The sequence below is a fragment of the Sporothrix brasiliensis genome (genome assembly GCF_000820605.1).
Source record: "Sporothrix brasiliensis 5110 chromosome Unknown Cont18, whole genome shotgun sequence".
In the NCBI taxonomy this organism is placed as follows: domain Eukaryota; kingdom Fungi; phylum Ascomycota; class Sordariomycetes; order Ophiostomatales; family Ophiostomataceae; genus Sporothrix; species Sporothrix brasiliensis.
The window spans coordinates 311610-329422 of NW_024467137.1; the positions used below are offsets into that span (position 1 = coordinate 311610).

At 60.1% G+C, this 17813-nt stretch overlaps 6 protein-coding genes across 6 annotated transcripts; 4 read left to right on the forward strand and 2 right to left on the reverse strand.

Annotated features, from left to right (window-relative positions):
- Positions 1-497: 497 nt before the first annotated feature.
- On the forward strand, positions 498-2165 carry SPBR_01591 (uncharacterized protein; the record flags this gene model as incomplete). The annotated part of the gene is made up of 1 exon (XM_040759901.1): positions 498-2165. One exon carries the CDS (start codon positions 498-500, stop codon positions 2163-2165), a length of 1668 nt encoding a protein of 555 aa, XP_040619063.1.
- A 1814-nt stretch (positions 2166-3979) lies between these two features.
- SPBR_01251 (uncharacterized protein) lies at positions 3980-7429 on the forward strand (the record flags this gene model as incomplete). The annotated part of the gene is made up of 1 exon (XM_040759562.1): positions 3980-7429. The coding sequence occupies one exon, from the start codon at positions 3980-3982 to the stop codon at positions 7427-7429; it is 3450 nt and encodes a 1149-aa protein (XP_040619064.1).
- A 1416-nt stretch (positions 7430-8845) lies between these two features.
- SPBR_01814 (heme steroid-binding protein domain protein) lies at positions 8846-10024 on the forward strand (the record flags this gene model as incomplete). Its single annotated transcript, XM_040760124.1, has 1 exon — positions 8846-10024. The coding sequence occupies one exon, from the start codon at positions 8846-8848 to the stop codon at positions 10022-10024; it is 1179 nt and encodes a 392-aa protein (XP_040619065.1).
- Positions 10025-10204: 180 nt separating this feature from the next.
- SPBR_01280 (DNA damage response protein) lies at positions 10205-13309 on the reverse strand (the record flags this gene model as incomplete). The annotated part of the gene is made up of 3 exons (XM_040759591.1): positions 10205-13083; positions 13159-13218; positions 13273-13309. The coding sequence occupies 3 exons, from the start codon at positions 13307-13309 to the stop codon at positions 10205-10207; spliced, it is 2976 nt and encodes a 991-aa protein (XP_040619066.1).
- Positions 13310-13611: 302 nt separating this feature from the next.
- Positions 13612-14667, reverse strand: SPBR_01865 (uncharacterized protein; the record flags this gene model as incomplete). The annotated part of the gene is made up of 1 exon (XM_040760175.1): positions 13612-14667. The coding sequence occupies one exon, from the start codon at positions 14665-14667 to the stop codon at positions 13612-13614; it is 1056 nt and encodes a 351-aa protein (XP_040619067.1).
- Positions 14668-15673: 1006 nt separating this feature from the next.
- Positions 15674-17539, forward strand: SPBR_01519 (uncharacterized protein; the record flags this gene model as incomplete). Its single annotated transcript, XM_040759829.1, has 1 exon — positions 15674-17539. One exon carries the CDS (start codon positions 15674-15676, stop codon positions 17537-17539), a length of 1866 nt encoding a protein of 621 aa, XP_040619068.1.
- Between the last annotated feature and the right edge of the window lie 274 nt (positions 17540-17813).

A 17813-nucleotide genomic window follows, 5' to 3' on the forward strand; every position in this document is an offset into this window, starting at 1 on the left:
TCGAGCCTTGTTACAGAACGATGGGAGAATGGACAATGCCAAACACGTGATATCACACGTGACCATATTTCTTAGCTTTCTCTGTAGCGGGGCACTGGGGCATACTGCGTGGGTAGGCAGAAATTTAAAATAAAAACGTTGCCTTTCACAAGGGAGCGCCAGGGCCGTTTCCTGCGTGATGACGAAGATGTCCTATCCGGCAAAAGTCGCTTGTTTCCTTCCCAATGCTTAGTTCCTCAACGTCACATTTCGCAGCCCAATTCTGCACTCTTTCTCTGCAAACGACACCAATAGAACGTGCTGGGCTTGACAGACGTTTTTTTGAGGCGGTAGCGATTCACGTTTCCCCTCGCCCCTTTTGAGGTAGAGCTCTGCTTCCCTACCGCCACGACACCAACAATAAACAAACTCGGACGCTGTGACGATCTGAACGGTCCCGGCGACCCCGACACCACCCTCCCCTCGTCCGGCCTTCCCCTTTCCCCAACCCGCCCGCCATGGTGGTTGACACCGCCTACTACGACCTCCTCGGGGTCGCGCCCACGGCCACCGAGCTCGAGATCAAAAAGGCCTACCGGAAACAGGCCATTGTCCACCATCCGGACAAGAACCCCAACGACCCGTCGGCACACGAAAAGTTCCAGGCCATAGGTGAGGCGTACCAGGTGCTGCAAGATGCCGACCTGCGCAAGGCGTACGACAAGTACGGCAAGGACGCCTCCAAACCGTCGGAGGGCTTCGTCGACCCGGGCGAGTTCTTCACGACCATCTTTGGCGGCGATGCGTTTGTCGACTGGATCGGTGAGATCTCGCTGATGAAGGACCTGACAGCGACCATGGACATTACCGTGTCCGAAGAGGACGAGGCGGCTGCGGCGGCCGCCCAAAACGAGGGCAGCGACGGTGCTGCGGCCGACGAGTTCCCCGGCACAGAGGAAGCGGTCAAGGAGAGCATGAAGACGGCCAAGGCCGAGGAGGCCGCGGCGGAGGGCGAGGCGTACGGCGCAGACGGCGGCCACGTCAAGCCGCCGCCGCCGCCCTACGTCGCCGAGGAGGACCACCACGGCAAGGGTGAACCTGTTTCGCCAAAGCCAACCGCAGGGGCAGGGACAGGGGCCGCCAAGGCAGCGGCGACCCCGTCGCCCTTGGCCTCGGGCAGCAACACGCCTAGCCGCCACGCCATCCCGATCCGCCCGGCCCTGATGGACCGCCCCTCCGACGAGGCGGGGGTGTCGGCCGCCGCTGCGGGTGCCAGTGGCGATGCGGTCGAGGACGGCAGCGGCAAGAAGAAGAAGGGCAAGTCGGGCCTGTCGAAGGAGCAGCGCGAGCAGCTGGCCGCCTATGAGAAGGAGCGTGCGCGCGTGCGAGAGGAGCGCGTGGAGACGCTGGTGCGCAAGCTGCAGGACCGCGTGTCGGTGTGGACGGAGACGGACCGCGGCGCGGATGTGACGCGCGCGTTCCAGGAGAAGATCCGGCTCGAGGTGGAGGAGCTCAAGATGGAGTCGTTTGGCCTCGACATCCTGCACGCCATTGGCCAGACGTACGTGTCCAAGGCGACGGGCTTGCTGCGCAGCCAGAAGCTGTTTGGCATCAGCGGCTTCTTCAGCCGGATGCGCGACAAGGGCACGCTGGTCAAGGACACGTGGAACACGATCAGCTCGGCCATTGAGGCGCAGCAGACGATGGAGGAGATGGCGCGGATGGAGGAGCGCGGCGGCGAGGACTGGACGGACGAGAAGCGGGGCGAGTACGAGCGGCGGGTGACGGGCAAGATTCTGACGGCGGCGTGGCGCGGCAGCAAGTTTGAGATCCAGAGCGTGCTGCGGGACGTGTGCGACGCGCTGCTGCACGACAAGAAGGTGCCCCTCCAGAAGCGGCTGCAGCGCGCCGAGGCGCTGGTGCTGATTGGCGACGTGTGCAACCGGGCGCAGCGGACGCCGGAGGAGGAGGGCGACTACATGGCGTTTGAGCAGCTGGTGGCGGAGGCGGCGATGAAGAAGGACAAGGAGTCCAAGAAGAAGAACAAGGACAAGGAATCGAAGCGTGGCTGGGCGCGTGGCAGCGGCAACAAAGAGTCAGGCGAGCCGTCGGAGGGCAACGACGCCGCGTTCCGGGCAGCGGCTGCCGAGGCCGCCGCGGAGGCGCCCAACGTGCCCCGTTCTTAGAGAAACGAAACGTCACAGCCCTTCCGGTGGACTCGGCCGGAGGCTTTTACGTTTTGAGTTTCGTTGGTTTTTTTGGTGTCTTGTCAGGCGGCCCCTTTATTGTCCTGTTTGATTCATTATAGCCTGGGGCCGAAGGAGGCTGTTTTGCTACTGTCGCCTTACATTTTCTTTTCCTTTTCCTTTTCCTTTTCCTTTTTCTTTTTCTTTACCTTTTTCACCGCTTACTCTCATATGATGCTGAGAATCTGCATTATTTTGTTAACCTCTAGGCGTGTGCTCCTTGACCGTCAACCCTGCCCTCTAGTTACACCCATACATACATAGTTTTCCCCCCTCCCTTTTCCTGTCTCTGCTCCTTATACTCTTTCATCATCCCCCACCTGTCTCTGATGACATAGCATGCAGTCTTTTGACCCTGTTTGATAATCACACTTAGATATTTCTCATTTAACATCAACAAGCTATTGATAGCCATCCAACCCTGTGACTGTAATAGCCCCGTTTGTGTTTGTGGTGCCATGATCTGTCCGTAAGTGGACTTATCTCGCATCTCTGGTTTCTTTTCGCTGCATTATGATTTTTATGTCGCATCGGCCGACAGAATGCCGAGGATTCGAGATTTGAATATCCAATTTCCCCGGATCGTCGCGCATTGAAATACAGCTCCTCTTGTCTGGCATCTACGTCACGAATGACTGAGACAATGGTATTGTCACGTCGCATCATGTCTCAAGATAAGTATAAACCCTCGAGCCTGGACAAACAGATCGCTCATGGTCATTGCTCAGTCGTTTATGTCCATGCTTGTCTTCAAACCACACCGCCAGAGTCAGTGGGCCTTTGGGCGTCGACAATCTCCACTGTTTGCGCTATTATCCGCTTGCTGCCCGAGTCGGTGGAGTATGTGAACGACAGTGAGTACCTGCAGATGCCCGTGGATTGTGAGTTCGACGTAGTCCGTGCAATTGTCCGGATGCACGCTCCGCGAAAACAACAACACGAAATAACAGCCGGATAACGCATGACGCGATTTGCCCAGTGCCGAGGAGAAACACTGCTGCAAATCGTGGGGTGCTATTGCAGGCATTGAAGGTATGGAAGCCACACTAAAGGCCCTATATTACAGGGCATTAAGTAAACAAAGGGACGCTGGAGCCGGCCGCTAAGACGGTGTAAACAGAAGAAACTGGGAAAACGAGGGAAAAAAATAAAGGGACGGAACGGCAGGGGACGGCAGAGCCGGTTGGTGACCCAAAAAACATGGGATGAAAGTGTCTAAATCAACATGAAAAAGCCGAGAGCAAGTCGAGATGTCAAAACGAGTGAAAATAACACGCCATCACGTTCCATTATTGCCCAGGATGTGCCCAGAAATGCAATCACAACAGCAGCGCCCTGGAATTGCATTCCGATCGGCAATGACCAGTCACGTGCACTAACAGGGCATCCTTGTTGTTTTGGTGGAGATGGCACAGACCAGCGGTTGTATTGTTGTAAAGCTGGTGGATCTGAAGCACTGGAGTCGGACTTGGCCAGGACGGGATAAGAAGGGATGCAAGGCCCAGCCTCCCACACCGCTTTGTTTGCTGCAGGTAAAAGGTCTTTGAAAAAAGTACGAAAACCACCGGGAAGCCAATCCACGGGAAGCGGGACGGGCAACAAGGGCAAAAAAAATACAAAAGTCACACCAAAAGTCCACCATAAGTCGCACCAAAAGTCATTACTAAATTCGTACCACCAAAACACGCCAAAAAGACGCCAATGGGCGCCAAAACTCGCTAGAAGAGCACCAAAATAACGCCCGCGCAGCCACTATGCGCCGGACCAACACCACCACACAACATCACCCGCCACGAACACCGTCCAGACTGTCCATCGCGACGACGGCAAAATCAACAACAACAGCGACAGCGAAAACGCCAGCAACACGAACAGCGACAAAGACACCTGCCGCATTCCGACCACTGCACACCAATGCGTCGCCGCGTGTGCCGTTGCCACCGCCTGCACGACCGCGCCGTCCAGCCTCGACAATAGGCATCGACGCGAAACGAGCGTCCTCGACAGTTTCGGCTGTTTCTTCGGCCTCTTCAGCAGCCTCCTCGTCCGTCGCCTCGACGGCAACCGCATCTCCTCACACCAGGGCATCCTCGCGGCTCGCCAACTGCCCCTCCAATCGGCCGCCTGCCACTAGCGCCACGCCGCGTCTCGCTCTCCGCGCCCGTGACCGCAATGCCGCGCTGTCCCAGGGACCGGCCACGCCTCGATTCCTAAAGCCGCCTCTTCCGTCTCCTGCACCTCGGTCGACGCTCTCCACGCTCTCGGCCCTGTCGTCCTTCTCGTCGGCATCCACACCATCGTCTTCTCCCTCTGTCGCCATGGGCTACGACAAAGACACGCCGCGCAAGCCCACGCTGGCCTCGCGGCCGTTCACTCGGGCTCCGCTGACGCCCAAGATCGCTGCCTCCTCGACATCGTCGTCCACAAGAACGCCCACCCTCAGCTCCAACAGCTCAAACACCCCCAACGCCCACTCCGCCTCCTCGCCCTACCAGACCGTCACCGTGTCCACGCCACTTGCCCGACGCGTGACCGGCTTGTCCTCTGCTAGCAGCAACAGCAGCCACTTCTACAGCGGAAACAACGACGCATCATCACCGTCCCATCTCAACAATGTGACGCCGCGGTCGGGCGCACGCCAGAGTCGGGTCGACGGTGGCAGCACCACGCCGAATGGCACGCCCAACGGTCACGGCTATGGATTGGGTATTGGTGTCGGGGGCGCCGGCCACAACGCCTCGTCGGCCGCCGACCCGGACTCCAAGTTCTTCTACGCCAGCGACGCCAAGTCCTCCGTCTCAGCGGCCCCCTCGGCTTCTGCTTCTGCTTCACACAGCACGCCCAGCCTCGCCGCCAACGCGTCTGCACGCCCTGCGTCGACCTTCTTCTATGCCAACGGCAAGTCGCTGCCGCCGACCAACGCCCACCCACCATCCTCGACATCCGCCTCGACGTCGGCTTTGCCTGCGCACGTCCCGCCGCCCATGGCTTCGCCTGCCCTCTCCACGCCGGGCGTATCCGCGTCCAAGTTTATCCACGCCAATGGCGACGCTCTCGAGCGGAAGCTGTCGTCTTCGTCGTCCACACGGCGGGCCCCCGCGACACCCGCCACGGCGCAGCCAACATCTACCGCTGCTGCACCTGGCGCGACTGGCGCTTCAGCGCGGCCCATGTCGCCCGTCAAGATGGCGGCTGCATCGCCTTATCCCTTGCAAAAAAGCTTGTCGTTCCCCGTCGTGGCACCAACGTCGTCCGCCTCATCCTCTGTCGACGGCAGCACCAACAACACCAGCAACGCCAACATCAACGCCAACGCCAACCACCGCCCGTCTGTTCCAGGAAACCTGTCTCTGAATGGTACCGCAACTACAGCCGGCACGGCACCCCTCGTTGCCTCGCCTGGCCCCGTGTCGCCCGGCAGCGCCCGCCTGGACGTGCTGTCTCGTCCGCGGAGCAACTTTAGCGCCAGCATCGGCAGCATTGGCTCCGACAACAGTGCTGGTGGCCACTCCCGTAACGGCAGTCTGACCATGGCGGACCCGCCGACGGTTGCGCGTCTGTTGCACTCCTCCCAGCCGAGCTCGGAGGCGCCGTCACCGGCCTCGGGCCAATTCCCTGCCTACCCCTTCCCAAGCGTATTGGGTCCTGGCGGTACTTCCAGCCCGAATGTTGCCGCGAGCAGCGGCCTCGCCGCCATTCTGCAAGCCGCCGACGATCTGGCCGAAGACGGTGCCGACGGCAGTGAGGCTGACCACCACGACGGCACGACCGGCGACGAAGAACACGGCGAGCTGGGCGACAGTAACACGGGCAAAGACAGCCGCCGCAGCAGCACCAATGTGTCCGCATCGGGTGGCTCCGGCGCCGGCGGCCACACCCACCGCCAGGTCGACGAACTCGTCCTCACGGCGCGGCGCGAGCGCAAAGTCCAAGACTTGGAGATCACCAACGCGTCGCTCGAGGCCATCAACCGCTCGCTCGAGCGCCAGCTGCGCAAGCAAAAGAACGAGCTGCGGCAGTTCCGCCGCCTGTCGCGGTCGGGTCGTCTGTCCCTGGCGCCGTCCACGGGGCCCATGGGTATGGGTGCCGGTGGCGGCAGCCGTGTCACGTCGTCGTCCACGGTCGAAGGCCCCATGCAAGACATGGACCAGCTGCTGGAGGACGACTCGTTCCTCGACGAGTTTGACGAAGAGTACGGGTCGGACATGGACGCGTCGCTGAACGAAGACGATGAAAACGACGACAACGAAGACGACGCCTCGTCGTCGTCTTACTCGGGCGGGGACACCCGCCGCCGACGCGACGAGCGGCGCCTGCAGCTCGACATGGCGCAGCACCGCCAGCTGCTGGTGGACAGCCAGAAGATCAACCAGAGCATCAAGCGGTGCATGAACTGGACGGAGGCGCTGATCCAGGAAGGCCAAAAGGCGCTGACGTTCCAGGTGCGCGTGAGCGAGGTGCAGCTGGGCGGGCGTGTGCTGGCGGCCGACGAGGTGGAGGAGCGCGACAACAGCAGCGCACACCTGGACCCGAGCGCGCACAGCGAGCGGCTGCTCAAGGAGAGCGAACGCCTGCTGGAGGACGGCCATGACGCCCACGATGGCCACGACGACCACGACGACCACGGCGACGTCCTCAACGAACTTGACAACGAGCATTTCAACGACGAGCGCAGCACGTCAGTTGCAGGTACCAAAGCGGACGCTGCCACGACGGCAGACAACACCGGCGCTGTGGTCTCCGACCCGGTCGACACGACGCAGAAGACGACGACCAACACGCCGGCCATCTCCTCTGCATCTGCAGGTTCACCCTCCACCGCTGACACCGAACCTACCAGCCGCGACGAGGCGTTTAGCCCCATTAGTCACAATGTACGGACAGTTCGCTTCGACACGGACAGCGGTGTTGACGAAGCGAAGAACGAGCCCAAACCGGAGGCCCCGATTGGCATCGACAGCTCTTTGCTCGACGGTGGCGCCAGTGCGCCCGCTGTGCCCCTATCGGAAGCCAGCCAGGCCGATGCTGTACCGAGCACGCCCTCCAAACAACCGCCAGCTGCCGCCGCCGTTGACAACACAGCGCCGGTGCTCACAAGCCCCCGTCCAGCTGCAGCCCTGATACAAGGGGACGCTGCTTCTCTGGAGGTTCCGTCGACACCGACACCGACGCCACCGGCCGCTGTGACTGCAATCGCAACATAGTCGAAAATAAAATAAAAAACGAATGCCCACACCGGCGGACATTTCGTCGTCACACGTCACTCTTTTCACACAAAACCAACCTTACAATTTCCTATGTCTGTACTACCACCAAACACGAACGAACGGCAACATCAACACACAAATCACCACTCAACCATTTCTTCTTTCGTTTTAGACTGGGGGACAACGGAACGGCGCAACCGGGGCCCAAAATGAAAACCAAATTATCCAACAACAACAGGATCGGGGCACATCTGCTAGATTTTCTTTTTTCTTCTTATATTCTTTCACTTCGCTTCTTTAACTCCATCTGCATCGCCCAACATCCATATTTGACGACCCGACAACCCACAAGAGAGGAGGTCCCTGGTCACACAGCACAGCACATGAGACATGACACAAACACCAACACGACAGCGACAATGACAATGACAAATGACAGACCGAGACGCTCCCTGTTTACACCCACACTGTATATATGCGACACAAGAGCCGTGCCTTGCCCCTTTTCTGTTTTGCTATGCTTTTTGCGTCTGTATTGCATTTGCGTCTCTGGCTTGGGAGATGAACGAACTTATGAAAAACACGAGCAGCACCTTTTATTTTGTTCTTGACCTTGTTTGGCTCGATTTCTGGTCTTTAATATCAACCTTTTGTCCTTTGTCTTCTGTCCTCTGTCTTTGTATCCCATCTGTTGTCATTCCGGCTCTTTGTCTTGCTTGTCTTTCTGTCTTTTGCTTGCCGACGTGCCTTCTTGAACCAGGCCAGGCTCCTCGCATGGTCCATCCGTGTCGTTTCTTTTTATTGTTTACTATTTTTGGTATGTGGGATCATATACAGACCACCCACACGGGTATGTATATCTTGTATATTGGAGCGATTCTTTCAGCCCCTTTCTTGCATCAACGGATGCCTCCCACAACACCTGCAGAACGCAAAAACAACACGCCTCGAACAGATACCCCCCTAAGTTTTTTTACACTTTTCTTTGTCTTTTAGTAATGTTTTCTTTTTTAATTTTCGGTGTACTTGAATACAATACAATCGTCTGACCGATGCAAAATTGAACAAGTTGACTATTTTACGTCGGGGACTCTAGTCTCAACTTACATGACGAATGATGCCGTGAAAAACTGAAATACGCGCTGCTAGCGGATCAACATGGCGTTTTAATTTTAACCGACAGGCATCCGTAACTGACTCAGTGGCATTTTAGCGAGGGGCAAGCCCCCAAAACTTTTGTTACAGGGCCCGCGATGCACCATTACACCTGCTAGAGCCGCTAAATCTTGCCGCTACCACATGCCGTTCAGTCGCCACATTCCATGCCCTTTTTGCTTCACGCCGCAGCTTCTCATTTGGCTTTGTTCTCCACGACCAACCCACGACACATCTACACGCCACCCTACGCAGACAATGGGCGTCATCGGCATCACCCTCATTGTTGCATCGCTTGCTTTCTTCGTCATGTACCCATCGACATGGCGTGCCTTGGCGCAACCGCTCATGCAATGGCTGCAGTCCGATGCTGCCGACGAGGCGCCGGCGTCTGTGTCGTCGTTCGCAACGGACATGGCCAATCAGGAAAAGGCCGTGACACAGGACGGCCGAGAGACAACGGTCTCGTCCGTGGCCTCGTCCAAGACGCAGAAAGATCATGACAGCGTGTCCATGCCTCCACCGCCACCGCCGCCGCCAACAATACGAACGCCTGGCAAGCAGGACGAGGAAGACGAAGAGGAGGAGGCGACAACGCCCAAGGCAGTCCCCGCGATCGTACAGAACGGCAGCGCGATCCCGACATTTTCTCTGTCAGGAGACGACGATGACGAAGAAGAAGACGACAACGACGACTCGGACAACATGCCGCCGCCCATGTTCCCGTCACCCTATTCGGCCCAGCGCGCCGGCGCATCTGCCGATCCTTCTAGGCTGGCGAAGGCGACGGCGGCGCCTCCAGCCTCGACTGCGTCCACTCCCTCAAGCTTGGGCCTCATGGCACCCCCGCCCCGGCCGGCCGTCAGCCGCGGCGCTGCTGCTCTGGCGCCTGTCAATGTAGTCCGCCGCCCGGCCAACCTCCCGATACCCAACCGTGGCCCCCCGGCGTCGTCGCTTCGGGCACCTGCCACAGCGTCCTCCTCCTTCTCCTCCACCTCGTCGCTGGCGCCCCCGCCGTCCAGCACCACCAAACCCAAAAAACCCTCCCGCAAGGTCGTCTTGGCGCCCGGCCACAGCCCCCTCGACTGGGCCCGCGTCGCCGCAGACCCCGTCGGCAACCGCCTGCGCGGCAGCCTGCCCGCCGACGCGCCGTACCTGCTGCGGGTGACGCCCAGCCAGCTCAAGCAGATGAACGGGCGCAAGGGCCGGGACGCGTGGACGGCGCTGGGCGGCATGGTGTACAACATTTCGCCGTACCTGCCGTTCCACCCGGGCGGCGCGGGCGAGCTGCTGCGGTGCGCGGGCAAGGACGGCAACCAGCTGTTCAACGACATCCACTCGTGGGTCAACTACGACAACATGCTGTCGGCGTGCCGCATCGGCGTGATGGTGGAGGAGCACGCGGCGACGACGAGTCCCATGGAGGAGATGGATTAAGAGGACCGTGGAGGACGTGTACAGTGTACAGTGTACAGTACGACGTAGATGTATATTACGCTCTAGATACCCCACCGATAGAATAGAAACAAGGTTAACTCATGCCGTTCTACTCCGTACATTTCCCGTACATTACTGTACATTTGTTTTGTTCATGTTTTCCTCGACCAACGCGAGCTGCTACCGCCGGCTCCTGAATTTAAACTTGAGCCCGTCGTCTTCATCGCTGTCGCCGTCGTGGATCGCAATGGCAGCCGACGCCGACCCGGACGCGGCTGTGCCCGACGAGTGGGACGTGGCCGTGTTGTTGCCCGCCGCGCCTCGCCGTGGCCGTTTGGCTGCCGGTGGTGGCGCCGCCGCAGCGCCCGCCGTCGGTCGCTTGGCACCCCGACCGGCTCTTGTGTCTGCAACGGCGGCGGCAGCGGCGGCTGAGTGGCTGCTGCTTGCTTGCGTCGACGGTGGCGGCGTGTCAAACACGACCATGGACGACGACGTCATGGACAGCGGGTCGGTAATGGATGCGGTGCCGCCACCCGACGGTGTCGTCGCGGTTGTCCTGGCTTGTGAGGCGGCTTGGGTCTGGCGTGCCACGGCCGTCCGGACACCGACTTTTCCTGCGCGTGTCCGCGGCAGGTCGGCTGATGGAGGTGGCGATGTGGTCGACGACATGATGGATGCTGGTGCGTCGTTGTCTAGGCTGGGGTGATGTTGCTGTTGCCGATGGCTCTGACGTGTGGGACGCATTGTTGTTGTTGCTGCTGTTGTGGCTTTTTGTGGTGGTGCCGCGACTGGCGCGGCAAGTTCGTCGTCATCATCGTCGCGGTTACCGTCGTCTTCTGGGTCAGTGTTCGGAACAACCTCCATGTCGACGGACGCCGCGTCGGCAGACGCTGCATCGGCATCCATGCTTGTGCTGCGGTTGGAGCGTGACGCGGCGGATCGTGTGTCCCGGACAGGCAAGACGTCGGCCGGCGTCAGCAGAGCACTCGTGTCCACTCCTGGTGTGCCGTGCCGTCCGTTTCGTGCCGCCTTGGCACTGTTCTGGCGGTGCTCTGGACGATCGTCGCCGCCTTCGAGCCAGTACCCGTCGCCGATGCCGTACTCTTTCGTCTTGGCCGGTTCCAGCCCGACAATGACGCGCGGCGGCGGCCGGCCGACCACATCCCCTTGGCGGCGGAACTTTTTAAAGTTACGCCGGCCGTTCCACGCGGGGTCCCATCGGCCGTCGGCCGTACGACGGTCGACGGCTGCGCCAATCTTGTCCGCCTTGTCCGCCTTTTCCGCCTTGGCCGGCATTCGGACCTCGATGGTCTCCACGAGCGTCAGCTTGCGGATGGCTTCTGCATCCAGACCGTCGTCGGGCAGTTCGGCGAGACGGGCGCGCTCGGCGGCCAGTTTTTGTTCTGCCGCCTCACGGTTGCGACGGGCCTGGTTCAGGATGTCGGCCTCGGTCATGTCCTGTTTGATGGCAACTGCCTTTTTCGCCACCGCTGGGTCAGCATCGTCGTCGTCGGCATCCTTGTCGCTGTCTTCCACCCTCGGTACCGGCTCGTGCCCGGCCTCGATACGCCGGCGCTTGACGGCCGCCGCCGTGGGTGCAATGTCGTCCATGACGTCGTCGTTGTCATCGTCGTCTGCCCCAGCAGCAGCGTGGGCAGCGGCTGCGCCGCGCTTGCTTCGCCGTGTTGGCAGTTCACGCTGCGCGTCGATAGTGGGATCTGGTTGTGAGACGAACATGTTGTCGTCCTCTTTGTAAGCCTGTGACTGGGATGGCTTGACGTTGGCGTCCAGCGCCGCCAGCGCGTTGGTGCCCGGATCGTGCTCGATGTCGGACGACTCCAAGTCGGCATCGAAGCCCTTGAAGCGGCTCGTCGTCACGCCGCGCCGACCGCGCGCACGCCGTGTGGCCGTCGACGCCTGGGACATGCTCATGCTCGGCGGCGGCGGGCGTTGCGGACCGTCCACGTTGGCATCGGCGTCCACGTCGACAGCGGCGTCGACGTCGACGTCGACGTCCATGGCGGCCGCCGCCTCTTCCACCTCGAGCGGCCGCCGCAGCATGCTCGGCTCGACGGCGAGAATGGCATCCAGAAACTCGCGCTGGTCAATCAGGCGGTGGTCCAGGCGCAGGGCCACGGCCGTGGTAAACCGCGTGAACCAGGCCACATGGTCGCCCTTGGCGGGGACGTAGCGCACCACCACAACGCCGCGGCCGGCGCTGCCGTCCTCAAACTCGCCCATGCCCGGTTCGCCGGCGACGCCCTTGACAAAGCGCACAAAATCGTCGACCTGGGTGTGGTTGGGCACGACGGCGTCGGCGCCGGCGGGCAGCAAGGCCTTGCCGCGGCCGCTGCTGATGGGCGGCAGCAGGTTGTCGTACTGTTTCTGGTCGTAAAAGACAAACGTGTAGCCCTCGAAGATGTTGGCCCGCCGCGGGTCTGGGGCATAAGTGCTGCTGGGGCGGTTGCTGGGCTCGTCCCCGCGGGGCGGCAGGTGGTCGAGGGCGCTGGGCCAGGCGGCGTCCCAGTCGCTTTCGAGGGCGCCGTCGGCGGCGGCGGCGGCGGCCACGACGGCATCCAGAAAGGAGTCGCTGACAATGTAGGCGCCACTGACCAGTGCCTGCAGACCGCGCGAGGTGTTGCGCTTCTTGGCCACGACGTGCGTGGTCTGGCCGGCGCGGAACTCGGCCACAAACTTGATATCCAGGGGCCCCAAGTCACGGTGCAGGCGGGTCCAGGGGTTCTGGGGGTCGTCGGGGGCGGTGGCGCGCAGCTCTTTGGACGTAAAGGAAAACGAGAAGACGACGGGCTGCCACGAGATGCTGAAGAGGTCGGCCATGTGGCCCATTTTGATGGTGGTGCGGTCGCCCGTCAACACATGCCTGGTGCCGCGGATTTGTGTCGTGCCGTTGATGACGGTGCCGATTTTGGTGGCGAGATCCTCGACAGTGACGGTCGAGCGGGCATCGACGTTGCTGCCATCGTTGTCGCCGACGGGGCCGATCTCGATGGTCAAGTGCTTGCGGGAGATGGTCTTGTCGGAGATGACGAGCTGACCGGCTGGGGATGTTAGGACGACGAGACGACTGGCAGGAAGTAGGGCAAGATGACGGGCAGGGGAAGACAGATACTCACGTTCAGCTCGGGTCCGGCCAAAGATGTAGCGCTTGCCCGGGCGCAGCCACAGCCGTCGGCCTGTTGTTGGCTGTTAGCAGTCGTGAGAGGAAATGCGTGTAAGAAGCTAATTACCTTGAAAGGCGTTGCCGGCATTCTCGAGCAGCCACATGGCGGGCGGCACTGGAGGAGGCTTCGACGAGCCTCTGGTGTGGTGTACGAAGCAATAATGTGGCGGTTGTATTTGGAGCGAGAGAAACAAGTGAGGCTGTTCACGGCAAGGCAATTAGTTCACGGCCGTTTTGGGGAACTTGGGCAGGCGCGATGCGCGGCACAAAAGTGGGCCCAAGCCACCGTTCCTTCTCCAGGCACCAACGCGGGTGCACGTGATCACTTTTACGATGACAGCTCGTTATGCGAAGCATTTCCTTGTATTTGTTCATGAACAGTTTGTTGCCAATGGAAACCAATTTTTTACAGACTCGCTTTACTGTTCTTTGCCGCCGTCTTCGGCTTTCGCGTGGTGGCCCACAGCCCGTCGACGACCTCGCGCACCGCCTCGGGCAGCGGCCCTCGCCGCATCTCGGCGACATTCGTCCGGATCTGCTCGACGGTTTTGGCGCCGAAGATGACGCCGTCGTCCGTGTCGGTCAGTGCCGAGTGGTGCAGCAGCCAACGCATGGCCGCCTCTTGCGTGGTCATGGGCGGGTCGGCGGCGGCGCAGACGGCCTGCAGTCGACGTACGGCCGCATGCATGGCCGGGGTGTCGTAAATTTTGAGGTACGGCGGGAACGCACTGGCGCCATGCCACCGTGTGCGCAGGAGCTCGCCTGGCGGCCCTTCTCCTCGACGACCCGCTCCATCCTGTCTGTCTTTTGCCGCTGTCACCTTGCCCGTTAGGAACCCGCCGGCCAGCGGGCTGTATGCATAAAAGGCACAGCCGTGGCGGCGCAGCAGCGGCAGCAGCTCGTCCTCGGCCTCGCGGCGCAAGGCATTGTACATGCCCTGGACGACGGCCGGCTTGATGTACTTGTGCTCCTCACAAATGTCAAAGAACGAGGCCACATCGGCCGGCGCATAGTTGCTAAGGCCGTACTGGGCGCAGCGTCCCAGACGGACCTGGCGATCGAGGGCGGCCGCCTGGCCGGCCAGCGGCGTGATGCCGTCGTTGGCGTGGGCGTAGAGCGTGCGGACGCGGGAAACGCGCAGGAGGGCGAGTGAGTGGCTGATGCTGGCGTCGACGAGGGCGTCGGACAAGAAAGGTTCGCCGGCACGGACGAGCACTTTTGTGTCAATTATAAATGGCATCAGACGAAACGAGTCTCCCGACAGGCAGGCCGCCTGCCCCAGCAGGGTCTCTGTGTTCCAGGCATTGCCGGGGGGGTAGCTGGCGGCCGAGTCGAGTGTGCACAGGCCCAGACGGCGCAGTTCTGTCAGTAAAGCAGCGACTTTAGCGGGTGTGTCCCAGGTGTAAGTAAAGGACGTCGCGGTGGTGCCGATGCTGCCGGCGCCGAAGATGAGATGCGGCATGGCGGAGGCGGGGTGACGGGCGGGTGCCAAGGGGCAATTGTCGTCAAGGGTTGTACGCGTATGTCGATGTTACGTTATGTTGTTCGCCGAAGAGGGGACGAAGAGACGGGCTAAGATCGGAACGGCCCCATGCCGCTAAAGTGTAAGTGGCGAGCGGCCTCTGATTGGCTAATTGGACTACGTGAACATGATTCTTTGTTTGGGTCACAGCGTCACGTTTGTTGCGTTTTGGAAATACATTGTACATTGTTTGCAAATGAAAGACAGGAACTTGCTATTGTATCCATGAACAATTGCCACTCAGCAGGGCTGATGCGGGCCTGGGCAACCTTGAAGGACTCGACGTCTGCTGGTCTTATCGTTGTCGTCCTGGTCGTTGTCGGGGTAGACGTCGGCGTGGACATGCAAAAGAGATCAGACGTGTCATTCATACGGAGTTTCGAGAAGAGCAACTTGTTCGGAGAACTTGTCAGAAGAACTTGTCAGAAGAACTGTCAGAACAGCTTTACAGAGCAACTCGTCCCTCATATGTGGTAAACGTGACGTTGTACAAGAACAAAATGTGAGAAGAAACAAGGCTTCATGACAACAAAGAAAATGTGCCTTCATTGCATCCAACAGTGAACAAATAAAATGCCATTCACACACAAAGAAGCACGCACAATAAGAACAAAAAATAAACAGATGGAGTCGACTTGACCATTTACAGGTGAACTGTTATCTTGACCTGTTTGTCTGCCGGCGCACAGATGAAGTTCATTGAACAACAGCACGGAACGTCATGAACGAGACGACGCCGGTTGACGACGACATGGGCAGCTGCCGCACAATACACAATGTTCAACATGAATCGAGACGCATATATAACTTCAGACAGGATGCCGTCACATTTCCTCTGATGTCTGGACAACTACCACAAACACAAAAAATATCACCAATATCACCAATATCACCAATATCGCCAATATCACCCACCACATCATCTCCAGCATCGCCATCGTAAGAGATGGCTCCGCCGGCTCCTCCCATGTCCCGCCTGGACACGCTCCCTCTCGAGCTCCTTCGGGAAGTTTTTGACTACGCCTTTGCCGGCGGCGACGATGACTTGGAGTTTGATGTGAACGACTGCTACCCCATCGACCGCGACTACGCCAACCTCGTGAAGCTGGCCCAAGATGAAGAAAGCTCGCCGACTGTCCGCGCCATGGCTGTGGAGCAGCAACACCGTATTATATCCCTCATGCTCTCCCAGACGCCCAAGACGGCCGTGGATGCACTGACTAACATGACTAACCACCTGCAGAACTCGTGGCAACACGGCGGGAGCGTGCGCCTGCTGCATCTCCGCCGCAACCCGCTGCCGGACGCAATTGACGAGATGAGCGACGAGCTGCTGGGCGCATTCGACGAGATGACTGACGAGCTGCCAGGCGCATTGGAGGAGATATTTGGCGAGCTGCCGGACGCTTTCGACGCGATGATTGACGAGCTGCCGGACGCATTCGACGAGATGAGTGACGGTAACGAGGGCAGCGAGGGCGGTGACGACAATAACGACGCATCCAGTTCCAGCGCCAGCACCAGCGACGGCGACATTGTGGCGGCCGGCATCCTGGGCCTGCTGCATACGACGCCCGGCCTGACCCGGCTGGTGGCAACGATTCCAGGACTCGGCCAGGCGCTGGCTGCCAGCGCCGACGCCGGCTCGCCGCTCTTTCTGGGCCGACTCCGTCGCCTGGAACTGTACGAGCCGCACACCGACCCGGCCGCCGCCAACACCGCCGTGCTGGACACAAACGGCGCTCTGCTGCGAGGCTGCCCCGGACTCTCGATGCTGCGGCTGCAAGGCTTCTGCGACGTGGTCTCGTCGACGCTGGCGCCTGCCTCGTCTTCTCAGGCTGCGCGCATGCAGAGCCTCCGCTGGCTTGACCTCGTCGGTTGCTACATCCCTGCGGCCGGGCTCCACAAGATTCTCGACCTCATTGGCCCGCAAATGAGCAGCCTGACGGTCGAGCTCCTGCGGTGGACCTGCCGACCCTCGCGGGACGAGGACGACGCCCAGCGACGCCGCATGTTTACGACCTACGACCTCTTGGACGCGCTTGTCTCGCGCGGGGCCACGACCTCGCTCCGCACCCTGGACCTCCAGCGCAAGAACTTTCCGGCTGTGCAATTCATGGCGCCGGCGGCGGTGGCGGCCATGGCGGCCGGTCACGTGGACCCGCACGAAGTCCACGAGGACGCCAGCGCCATCAACCGCCTCGGGCCGTCGGTCATGGACTTGCTGCCCGCGTTTTCCGCGCTCACGCACCTGGTTGTGAGCATCGACGTGCTCGACTGGCGCACCGTCGACGTCGGCATCGTCGACTTTGCTGCCACGCGCGCCGTCGCCGGCGCCCTCGTGGCCCAGCTGCCCCCCAACCTCATTGCCCTCACCGTGATGCCCGCTCTGCGCGAGGACGACTTTATGCTCGACGTGCTCCTCTTTGAGCACGAGAACAGCGACAACGACGACATGTCGCTCGTCTGCCCGGGCTGGTGGCCCCGTCGCCAGGCCTTGATGCAGGCTCTGATGGCGGCGACGCGGGGAAATGGTGGAGGCGACGGCGGCGGAAGCAACAACAACAACACGCCCCATCTGCCCCAGCTCGCCTCCATTTCCATTCCGCACGCCTACGACACAATCGAAAACGAAATGGTCGCGTACCCGGCCGCGGCCACGGCTCCCAACGACAGCGACCCGGCCCCGACGCCCCACACCGTCAACATGTTCGGCCGCTTTGCGACGCAGGTGCTCGCCCTGGATCCGGCCGACCAGACGACTGTTTTGCGGTGGAAAAGCGGCATTGTGCTTCACTCCTACGTCTTGTGAGGGCTGGGGCCTTGAGTGATGCCGCGTCCAGAGCAACAAAGGTAAGTCGAGGAAGTGAACAAGGTGAGTCAAGGTAAGTATTTCCTTTTTTCCAGTTTATTCAATTTTGTTTCGACAAAAAAAAAAGCTTTCTGTTTTTGTTTTATCGTTTACTAACATCACCTTTTTAAAAATGAAAACATAAAAAAATTGATAAAAAATTCAACAATTTGAACTATGAAACAGCAAAACAGTGATAAATTTAAAATTAAAATAAAATAGAGTAACGAACTGC